A 12,604-nucleotide genomic window follows, 5' to 3' on the forward strand; every position below is an offset into this window, starting at 1 on the left:
GTCAAGTGTGGTAAAGAAGAGAATTTTCCCATGCAAATGGACATGTGTTGAAGAGAATGATGTTTCTTGATGTTTCAGGGAGCTATCTGGGAACTGTCATCTGCATGCCGCTGTCAGGATTCCTGAGCGACCTGCCACTGGCCGGTGGCTGGCCTCTTGTGTTCTACGTGTTTGGAGCTCTGGGAGTTGTCTGGTATATTCCCTGGCTGTTCCTTGTCTACGACTCTCCCGAACAACATCCCAGGATCACCGAAGAAGAGAAGATCTACATTCAGTCCTCCATAGGAGCCACTGAGAAGAAGGTACACGGACATACATTTTTATTATAAATGGTTTTCCACAGCTGCATGGGAAGTATAGCTGGTGGCACCCTGTGCTGAACATTGTAGAAATTTGAAACATTTCATACTCAACTCCATAAAGAAACCGGACAAGGCTTGATCATACATACACTGTCAGACATTATGCTGCTAAGTCAGCACAAAATCTAAATGACAGGTGATTCTATACAGGATTAGAGGAAGTGCACAGGTTTGCAGCACATTTTCGTCATTTGAATAAGTTCTGTAGTTAAAAGAAAGAAATTAAGAAAGAAAAATTATAAAAATTATACACTGTTGGCAGTGTTCAGTAAGCTTTCTGATGATCATAACATTAATTGTGAAATGGTCATAGTTATTTACCTATGGGAGAAAATACTTAGGAAAACTGAACTGCTACTTCTGCCAGAGGAATATATGTTTTCCAAAGTTCATAGCAGGGACTGGCATGTTTCTTACTGGAAGCATGCTGTTAAATTGCTTATGAAGTCAAGAAAGGACTTTAAAATCTCTGACAAACTATTTTCATTAATTCAAAATCAGTTAGTTCCTTGCCAAACTATTCCAAACAATATATTACATTACTAGAGAGAGGTGCTCTGTGTAACAAAGTAAAGAAGGAGAAGCTTGGTGTAAGTGACACATTTTATAACAAGGTACGTATTTCTCATACCCGTGGTACTGAGTTCTCCATATCCTAGTAACTAGCAATATGCTATATTCTTACTTCTAGTTCTACTTTACTGCATTACTGGTATTTATATTTTTCTTAATAAATGGTGCAATCTATTCAAAAAATATAATAAATTATTCTGAAAGGTCATTATGGCAATAAAAACGTTTTTTATCCATTTGAAATGTTCAAATTGTGAATATATCGCTTCTTGTGTTATGAAAGAATATGAAGCTGTTTTTCTCTTTAATACAGTGCAGTAGTAAAAAAAGGTTTAATGTGAAAATTATTTAAATCCTGCTCATGTGATTCCTTTTTACGTCGCACTGACACAGATAGGTCTTATGGCGACGATGGGTAGGAAAGGGCTAGGACTGGGAAGGAAACAGCCGTGGCCTTAATTAAAGTACAGCCCCAGCATTTGCCTGGTGTGAAAATAGGAAACCACAGAAAACCATTCTCAGGGCTGCCGACATTGGGGTTCGAACCCACTATCTCCTGGATGCAAGCTCACAGCTACGTGTCCCTAACTGCACGGCCAATTCGCCCAGTCATGTGATTCCAGTTCCACTAATCACATCACTGAGTTTTTCCCCACGCATATTTAAATTACCAATAAATGAAAGAAGCAGTATTCCAACTTTACAACTTATTTATAATTTCTCTTTTGTAAAAGTTATGATTTCACGAGACAAGTCACTCTGGAGCCCTTCAATTATGGGCGAATAAAAGTACATTGTAGTACGAGGATATTTTCAAGCCTGAAATATTCAAAAGTATGACAAAAATTTGAAAGACGAAATTTGGACGCAATTCTTTTTGACGTATCCTAATACACATCACGTCGTAAATAGCTGTCAAATTCGGTTATTCAGGTAAGAAAGGTAGCGGGAACAAATATATGTTCTGTTGTGAATAAAATCCTTATGGTTTAATAAATAAAGACTATTTCCAAACCCAAAAGCCATGAGATAAGAATGAACACAAATGTTCACTGCTCTTTTTGTATGGCGTTGAAATAGAGACTCTGACAGATGTAATTAGGGTATCATGGACATGCAAACACCTAAATTCCATGAAGAATAAAAATAAAGAGGAAGCTTCAGCATCTTTCTATACAGTACAGAATATGGTTAATCACTTGTTTGTTTGCTCCTTTCCACTGCTTATATTGCCCTGTGTTCCTAGTCTGTTACCATCTTCTGTCTCTATCCAACTTTCTCCTGAAGATGTCAAAGACTGTCCTCTTGATGAAGCTGATCAGGCTTGAGGAGAACTGGGTGTTCCTCTGCTGATGGACTGTACTTATCTTTCAGAAGAACCTCCCTATCCCCTGGAAGGCTGTGCTCTCCACGCCTGGACTCTGGGCTTGTGCGATCATGCACCTGGGTATTGGATGGAATTTTTTTGGCCAGATCACTTACCTGCCATCGTACATGGCCAACATTCTGCATTACAAGATCGAGAATGTAAGTTTAAAGTGCACCACACTTGTTCACAGTAGGACTGTTTAATTTAGCTGCAACATCAGACCCACAAGGAATCAGAACAACCCACGATGATGGCAAAGAGCTGTTGTGAGAGATGAACTGTCAACATTGATTTACCAACTTGTTTCAGTATCTTCAGTTAGTCACCACTAAATCTGCTAACAGATAACATGACATTCTGAGGCCCTTCAAGTGTAAGAAAGACATTACTGAGTTGATAACTGCACTTGACGAGCTTTAGGCAATTTAGCTCTGTTAGCATAATGAGTGTAATTTATATTTCATTTAGTGTATGTAATTCATTTCAACTTTTGAATTAATGAAATCCTAGCAAGGACATTGAAGCTGATCCCAAAACACACAAGTACTGTTGATGACACTGTACAGTATACTGTCTGCTACATCAACCTGACACCCTTCACTGCTGCTGGCTGAAAAATTCATCAAAGAAAATAAGCCTGGAATGTGAACCTTGGATAAAGAATGAACTTCAAAGGCCCCCAACCCTACACGGCTCCTGCCCAGATTTCACCTTGTGTGGATTGCATGGGTTTTTTTTTTAAACAGAATGCGCACTGGGCACAGTAGAAGTGCCTCTGTACTGCAATCCTGGCACCCACAGTCTTCTCCAAGCTGCAACTACATGGAAGAATTCCAGACAGTGGGACACATCACCTTCAGGTGCCCACACAGAAGTGCGACTAGCTACAACAATTGGATACCCTAGCTGAGTTCATGTCTTCATTATTTTTTTTTGTACTTTTCTTGCTCTTTTTTTATTGTTCACATCTCTCTCCATCTCTACATGTCCGGCTCCATGGCTAAATGGTTTGCGTGCTGGCCTTTGGTCACAGGGGTCCCGGGTTCGATTCCTGGCAGGGTTGGGAATTTTAACCATCCTTGGTTAATTTCCCCAGCATGGGGACTGGGTGTATGTGTCGTCTTTATTATCATTTCATCCTCATCACGACGCGCAGGTCGCCTACGGGTGTCAAATCAAAAGACCTGCACCTGGCGAGCTGAACATGTCCTCGGACACTCCCGGCACTAAAAGCCATACGCCACTTCATTTTTAATTTCCATCTCCACATTGTGTGTTTACTCTGTTTTATACGTTATTAATTAATTGTATTTTCATTATGTTCTTTTTTTTTCACAATATGTATGTGGGGCATAAAGTAGTGATAATCCCAAAGTTGCCACTAACATGTCTACTAGAACCATATCACACTTCTTTCTTATCCAATTTAAAATGTTATATATACTATCTTCATTATCAACAAGCCACTAGCTTTAGGGTGATGACATAGCTTAATAGCAAACAAATATTTAACCATGTAATTTCCTTACAAAATGGTTACCTGTAGAGAGTTTAACATCCTATCAATCAATACTGATCTGCATTTAGGGCAGTCGCCCACATGGCAGATTCCCTATCTATTGTTTCCTAGCCTTTTCTTAAATGATTGCAAAGAAATTGGAAATTTATTGAACATCTCCCTTGATGACATAGCTTAATAGCAAACAAATATTTAACCATGTAATTTCCTTACAAAATGGTTACCTGTAGAGAGTTTAACATCCTATCAATCAATACTGATCTGCATTTAGGGCAGTCGCCCACGTGGCAGATTCCCTATCTATTGTTTCCTAGCCTTTTCTTAAATGATTATAAAGAAATTGGAAATTTATTGAACATCTCCCTTGGTAAGTTATTCCAATCCCTAACACACCTTCCTATAAATGAATATTTGCCCCAACTTGTCCTCTTGAATTCCATACTGTGATCTCTCCTACCTTTAAAGACACCACTCAAACTTATTCGTCTACTAATGTCATTCCCCGCCATCTCTCTGCTGGCAGTTCGTAACATACCACTTATTAAGTTAAAACAAATCAAGTTTTTTATATGGTCAACCTTCTCAATACATTACATTCATAAGAATGCTTAACATTTATACATTACAATCAATTGGGACATGTTTCGCCCTTATTGTGGGCATCCTCTGCCAAATCCTTTTCCCCAAAATTGCAGATCGATTAGATGTTGTCAGACAACTAGTATTTTAGATTCCACCTGATTAATTTATATCTAAATTATGCATTTTCCTATGATTATACGTAAGTGCCCTTACGTGTTTTTTTGTGCATACAAGTGTTTTGTGTTTCTTATCTACGAACATTGTCTTAAAAAGACAGAACAGTAGGTACCTAACTATAAGAAAAATGACTGTTTCAGGAGCAGCATCACTTAATTTTAATAATTTGCTTTGACTGTTAGTATAGTTTTGACTAAGATGTATTTGTTGCTTGCTGCTTGTTTAAAGGGGCCTAACATCGAAGGTCGTCGGCCCAAAATGTATTTGTTAACACACAGTATTCTTACAATCAAGTGTTAAGATAAATTATTATGAGAATATCAGGATCCCGACGATCTCTGATTTCGGGAAAAAGGATTTGGCGGAGGATGCCCACAATAAGGGCGAAACATGTCCCAATTGATTGTAATGTATAAATTTTAAGTATTCTTATACTTGATTTGTTTTAACTTAATATATAAACATTCAATAAGGACCAAACATGAAATTTATTACATGTAACATACCGTTTCGTCGAGCAGCTCATCTCCCTACTCCCAAGTCTTCCCAGCCCATACTTCACAATATTTTTGTAACGCTACTCTTTTGTTGGAAATCACACAGAACAAATCGAGCTGTTTTTCTTTGGATTTTTTCCAGTTCATGAATCAAGTAATCCTGGTGAGGGTCCCATACAATGGAACCATACCCTAGTTGGGGTCTTACCAGAGACTTATATGCCCTCTCCCGTACATCCTTACTACAACCCCTAAATACCCTCATAACCGTGTGCAGAGATCTGTACCCATTATTTACAACCATATTTATGTGATTACCCCAATGAAGATCTTTCCTTATATTAACACCTAGATACTTACTATGAACCCCAAAAGAACTTTCGCCCCATCAACACAGTAATTAAAACAGAGAGGACTTTTCCTATTTGTGAAACTCACAACCTGACTTTTAACCCCATTTATCATCATACCATTGCCTACTGTCCATCCCACAGCATTATCCAGGTCATTTTGCAGTTGCTCACAATCTTTTAACTTATTTATTACTCTATACAGAATAACATGGCATGGAAAGCATGGAAAACATCGAAGACTGAAGAAAGTAGAAGACCGGGCGAGTTGGCCGTGCGCGTAGAGGCGCGTGGCTGTTAGGTTGCATCCGGGAGATAGGGGGTTCGAATCCCACTGTCGGCAGCCCTGAAGATGGTTTTCCGTGGTTTCCCATTTTCACACCAGGCAAATGCTGGGGCTGTACCTTAATTAAGGCCACGGCCGCTTCCTTCCAACTCCTAGGCCATTCCTATCCCATCGTCGCCATAAGACCTATCTGTGTCGGTACGACGTAAAGCCCCTAGCAAAAAAAAAAAAAAAGAAAAGAAAAGAAAGTAGAAGAAAATATGTGGAGGCAAAAAATTTGGCCAAGAAAGTAGTGGAGGAAGAAAAGAGGAAAAGCTGGGCCTTATTCACACAGAAATTACTGTATGGTATCTTAAGAAACAGAAAGAGAGATCAAGTAAACACCAGATTTGTGAAGGATGAAGGTGGCATAATTTTAACAAAGCCAGAAGAAATAAGAAATAGATGGAGAGAGTATTTTCAGAAGCTGCTGAACATAAAAACGGATGACAGTCATTGAATGGACGACCAGGAAAGACAATTAGTTGATGAAGAAATGGATAAAGAAATTACAATGAATGAAATTGAAATGGCAGTAAGAAAGATGAAGAATGGAAAAACTGCTGGAATAAATGAAATTTCAGTGGAGATGATAAAGGCATCTGGAGCTGTAGGCCTGCAGTGGTCATATCGGGTTCTCAGGAATGTCTGGGGGAATAAGGAGGTCCCTGAGGATTGGCCAAAAGGAATAATCATCCCAATTTTCAAGAAAGGTGATAAGAAAGTTTTGAAGAGCTACAGGGGAATTACTCTAATATCCCATGTTGCTAAGATAATGGAAAGGATACTGGAAAGTAGAATAAGGTTGAGGGTTGAGAATCAGATACAGGAAAATCAGTTTGGTTTCAGAAGTGGAAGGTCAACAATAGAGCCCATTTTCATTATGAGACAACTAATGGAAAAGCATTGGGAGTACGGGAATGATATGGTGATGACATTCATTGACATTGAAAAGGCATATGACAGTGTCCCCAGGACGAAAGTTTGGGACAGTCTGGTGCAAAAAGGAATTGGACAGGGATTAATAAAAATGATCATGGCATTGTATAAGGAATGTTGTAGTTGCGTGCAAACACAAGTTGGCAGGACAAGTTGGTTCAAAATAACTAGTGGGCTGAGACAGGGAAGTGTTCTATCACCAATCCTGTTTACAATAGTAATGGATGACATCATGAGAACAGCAAAAGCAGCATATGGAGGAAGAGAAATGAACATGATGTTATTTGCAGATTATATTGTGATTTGGGGAGAAGACGACAGGAAGGTTCAAGAACAGCTGAATGTGGTGAATGGGAAGATTGAAGAATGTGGATTGAAAATAAGTGTAGAAAAGAGTAAAACTCTTGTTATGACTAGAGGGGAGAAAGAAGGGAAAGGTCAGATTAGACTTGCAGACAAGCACCTGGAAGTAGTGGAAACGTTTAAATACCTGGGGAGTGAATTAATGGAGAATGCTCGACTGGATGCTGAGATTAGTAAAAGGAATCAACCTGGAAGTTGTTTCTATCATAGTGTAAGAAACATGTTATGGGACAAAGATGTGCCAACAGAAGCAAAGGATACTATGTACAAGATGTATTACGTACCCATAACAACTTACAGAGCAGAAACTTGGACAATGACAAAGAAGGATGAGAGTCGAATACAGGCAGCCGAAATGAAGTTCTTGAGGAGTACGATACAGAAGAGTAGAAGAGACAAAATAAGGAATGAGAAAATCCGGGAAGAAATTGGAGTGGAAAAAATGAATGATAGAATAGAGAAGAGCCGACTAAGATGGTTTGGGCATATAAAGCGAATGAGCGACGAAAGAATGCCAAAAAAGGTGATGGAAATCCAAATCCAAGGAAGGAGAGGCCGTGGACGACCACGATTGAGATGGAAGGATACCATCCAATGCAGCATTATAGAAAGAAACCTGGACTGGGACACAGTGTTGGAGGAGGAGTGGTGGAAAGACCGAAGAAAGTGGAGAGGAACCATATTTGCCCCTACCCGGCTACAGCTGGATAAAGGGAAGTGGTGGTGGTGATGATGATGATGATGATGATGATGATGATGATGATGATGATGACAGAATAACATCATCTGCAAAAAGCCTTACCTCTGATTCCACTCCTTTACTCATATCCTTTATATATATATAAGAAAACATAACGGTCCAGTAATACTCCCTTGAGGAATTACCCTCTTAATTATTACAGGGACAGATAAAGCCTTGCCTACTCTAATTATCTGAGATCTTTCTAGAAACATAGCCACCCAATCAGTCATTCTTTTGTCAGGTCCAATTGCACTCATTTTTGCCAGTAGTCTCCCATGATCTACCTTAACAGATGCCTTAGACAGGTCAGTCGCGATACAGTCCATTGGACCTCCTGAATCTAAGATATCTGCTATATATTGCCGGAATCCTACAAGCTGAGCTTCAGTGGAATAACCTTTCCTAAACCCAAACTGCCTTCTAACAAACCAGTTATTAATTTTGCAAACATGTCTAATATAATCAGAAAGAATGCTTTCCCAAATCTTACATGCAATGCATGTCAAACTGACTGGCCTGTAATTTTCAGCTTTATAATCTATCACCCTTTCCTTTGTACACAGGGGCTACTATAGCAACTCTCCATTCATTTGGTATACCTCCTTCATGCAAACAATAATCAAATAGGTACTTCAGATATGGTCTTTAGTATATCGCCTGAAGCGTTATTAATTCCAGCTGCTTTTCTAGTTTTTAACTTTTGTATCTTACGGTAAATGTCATTGTTGTCATAGGTAAATTTTAATACTTCTTTAGTATTAGTAACCTCCTCTGCTTCTGCCTTAAAGTACCTATACATACCCTTCCATTTTTCACCAAAATTTTTATGACTGCCAATAATGTTTGCCATCATGTTATCCTTAGCTGACTTCTTTGCTAGATTCAATTTCCTAGTAAGTTCCTTCAATTTCTCCTTACTTCCACAGCCATTTCTATTTCTTTCCAATCTCCACCTCCTTCTTAGTCTCTTTACTTCCCTGTTATAATATAGTGGATCTTTACCATTCCTTACCACGCTTAAAGGTACAAACCTTTTTTCACATTCCTTAACAATTGCTTTAAACCCATCCCACAGTCTGTTTACATTTTTAATCACCGTTTTCAACCGATCATTGTTACTTTTTAAAAACTCCCCTATGCCTGCTTTATCAGCCCAGCCATATGGTACAGCATAATAGTCCTACATTAAGGCCTTGCTTTCTATCACATTTATTTTTAACTACGACAAAAACAGCTCATGATCACTAATAACAATCTATTACTTTGGTTACTCTATAGGGCTCAACTGGTTTTATCAGCACCACATCCAGTATATTATTCCCTCTAGTTGGCTGCATCACTTTCCTAATTCTAGAGTTAAATTATCTTAAATCCTGACTGCTGATGATGGGCAACTTATCAAAGAATTAATTGTGCTGGGATAAAATAATGAAGAATGGTATCACTTGTGATTGCTGGAGGAAAAGTCACCTGAAATATGAAGACCTGTTATGAAGCATTGTGGAAACAAAGATGCTAAGAAAGTTTGTCACTGTCAATAGATTGGACTGAGTTTTCAACAATATCACTTTCTGCTCATCCAGGAGAAAATGCACAAACACTGACTCCAATGGGTTGTGCTGCAAGCACATACAGATGAGGTACAAGCTGGAAGTCCCAAGGGACCAACAGTTATTAGTCGGGTCAAGCACTATGATCTTGTCCACTGTTGTGATGAGCTGCTTTTCCACTTCTCCATTCTGAAGATCATCTGTTCCACTCATGAAACCTTTCCTCAACTTCAAATGTTCTGTAATGGCCTGCTAGTCATGCACTGGGTGTTGTTCAGATGTCACTGCCATCTAGACGAGTTGCAGAGCAACTTTAACTAGTTTGACATGCAGTGAAGGGCTCGCATATCCTCAAACTGGATAGCAAAGAAACCAAGCCATGGTGTTAATGGTTTTCACTGAAGACCCCCAAGAACTGGAAGTGCAAGATAAAAACCTGTAGTGTCTGGAGGGAGAGGAGGGAGGACACTGAACACTACAAAGCTCAATGAACATAATCATAGTTAAATAATTGAGGTGTAACTTCAGACATCTTGACACAGGCCAGGGCTGTGACATATGTGGATGATAGGAAAGGTGCTACTGATACAGCCGTTGTGCTGTATCATGCCTCACCTCATTAGTTTCTCTGTAACTGCATAACATTCGAGGATCCAACCACCTTCCAGTCTTAAGAGACAGAACTCCAGTGTTTTAGTGAAAATGGAACAAATGTCTATAAAACCTCATCTCGTGATTTATTCTCATGGTCTTTAGCTTCTGACAAGAAGACATTGATCACCTCTTCTGATGTGCTTGCCGTACGAAAGGACTCCTCCACTGAACTCCCCGTTGAGGACTTCATCGAAACTAGCAGGGGCCATACGAGGTCCTACCAGCTGGACCAAGGTTTTACAAACAGGTGTTAATCTTGTAACCCTTTACTTTTGTCCCATCTTGGAACTGTTCATTATGAAATATGTACACTGACTGACAGAGCAAATGCAACACCAAGAAGGAGTGGTTCGAAAGGGATGAAAGTTGGGGAAAAAACAGAGACGGCACGGACGAATAATTGATGTTTATTTCAAACCGATATGCAGGTTACACAATGCGCACGGCATCGACTCAGTAGGATGTAGGACCACCGCGAGCGGTGATGCACGCAGAAACACGTCGAGGTAGAGAGTCAATAAGAGTGCAGATGGTGTCCTGAGGGATGGTTCTCCATTCTCTGTCAACCATTTGCCACAGTTGGTCATCCGTACGAGGCTGGGGCAGAGTTTGTAAACGGCGTCCAATGAGATCCCACACGTATTCGATTGGTGAGAGATCCGGAGAGTACGCTGGCCATGGAAGCATCTGTACACCTCGTAGAGCCTGTTGGGAGATGCGAGCAGTGTGTGGGCGGGCATTATCCTGCTGAAACAGAGCATTGGGCAGCCCCTGAAGGTACGGGAGTGCCACCGGCCGCAGCACATGCTGCACGTAGCGGTGGACATTTAACGTGCCTTGAATACGCACTAGAGGTGACGTGGAATCATACGCAATAGCGCCCCAAACCATGATGCCGCGTTGTCTAGCGGTAGGGCGCTCCACAGTTACTGCCGGATTTGACCTTTCTCCCCGCCGAAGCCACACTCGTCTGCGGTGACTATCACTGACAGAACAGAAGCGTGACTCATCGGAGAACACGACGTTCCGCCATTCCCTCATCCAAGTCGCTCTAGCCCGGCACCATGCCAGGCGTGCACGTCTATGCTATGGAGTCAATGGTAGTCTTCTGAGCGGACGCCGGGAGTGCAGGCCTCCTTCAACCAATCGACGGGAAATTGTTCTGGTCGATATTGGAACAGCCAGGATGTCTTGCACATGCTGAAGAATGGCGGTTGACGTGGCGTGCGGGGCTGCCACCGCTTGGCAGCGGATGCGCCGATCCTCGCGTGCTGACGTCACTCGGGCTGCGCCTGGACCCCTCGCACGTGCCACATGTCCCTGCGCCAACCATCTTCGCCACAGGCGCTGCACCGTGGACACATCCCTATGGGTATCGGCTGCGATTTGACGAAGCGACCAACCTGCCCTTCTCAGCCCGATCACCATACCCCTCGTAAAGTCGTCTGTCTGCTGGAAATGCCTCCGCTGACGGCGGCCTGGTATTCTTAGCTATACACGTGTCCTGTGGCACACGACAACATGTTCTACAATGACTGTCGGCTGAGAAATCACGGTACGAAGTGGTCATTCGCCAACGCCGTGTCCCATTTATCGTTCGCTACGTGCGCAGCACAGCGGCGAATTTCACATCATGAGCATACCTCAGTGACGTCAGTCTACCCTGCAATTGGCATAAAGTTCTGACCACTCCTTCTTGGTGTTGCATTTGCTCTGTCAGTCAGTGTATTACAAGTCAGATGAAGTAATTACAAATACATTACTTTGCCAGAATGGCATGGCAATGATGTCAATGATTATGTAATCAGTGTGATGTACAAACATTGGCCGATACAGCCTGTAATGACTCTGCTCACCCTGAATGAGGAGGGAGCTAAAAAGGATGCTCTGAAAATAGACATAGTCAGCCGACTGGACATGAGAGTACACTCTATGCAGTTGAAACTCAACTTTACTACATGGAACGTGCAAATGATGTCAAACGGCAATTACGGCTCGGGAAGTGAAAAGATATGCCATTGACATTCCTGTTCTGGAGAGAGTCCGTAGCCTGCTTGTGGTTCTAGAATTGGCATCTACAAGCCTACAATGTTAAACAATCTTCCAGATGTTGCTTAAGGATTTGTGCCAAGTGTTTTGATGTATGGTCTCCAGTGGTTTGTTACCACGTAAGTGGTAGTTGATGTCTCTTGGACCGTGACCATGGACTGGGATATTACAAATAAATTAATCAGGTATCCATTGCTGTAATATCATATGTAAAGGAACGAATAACCTCACAACAGCCCTCAGGCAAAACAAGCACACTTTCAGCATGTGTTCAAGATCTGTTCTGTTACTATATGTACTGTACAACAGCTGTTCAAACTGTTGACGGCTCTGATAACGACACACTGTCCTGGAGTAGCATCCCAGCAGATCGGCTGCAACAATCCTAGCAACCAGGTCCATCAGAGTGTTGGCAGGAGTCTTGCATTGGTTTCACAATAACTAGGGTTCAGATCTTTCATCCATCCATTATCTAAAGGCTAAGCCACATCCCACGGTCTTCAGCAGTCCTTTTCATCGTGACATAGGAAGCAAAACCCAGCTGAGTGATTAT

At 41.2% G+C, this 12,604-nt stretch overlaps 1 protein-coding gene across 1 annotated transcript in view; it reads left to right on the forward strand.

Annotated features, from left to right (window-relative positions):
* LOC137502797 (putative inorganic phosphate cotransporter) overlaps positions 1 to 12,604 on the forward strand; it is a 95,324-nt gene that overhangs the window by 56,425 nt on the left and 26,295 nt on the right. Inside the window, exons 6-7 of the mRNA XM_068229773.1 lie at positions 79 to 302; positions 2,310 to 2,462. Of these exons, the coding sequence (XP_068085874.1) occupies positions 79 to 302; positions 2,310 to 2,462 (377 nt within the window). The remainder of the gene's footprint in view (positions 1 to 78; positions 303 to 2,309; positions 2,463 to 12,604) is intronic.

This window comes from Anabrus simplex, chromosome 12, assembly GCF_040414725.1.
Source record: "Anabrus simplex isolate iqAnaSimp1 chromosome 12, ASM4041472v1, whole genome shotgun sequence".
Lineage (NCBI taxonomy): Eukaryota > Metazoa > Arthropoda > Insecta > Orthoptera > Tettigoniidae > Anabrus > Anabrus simplex.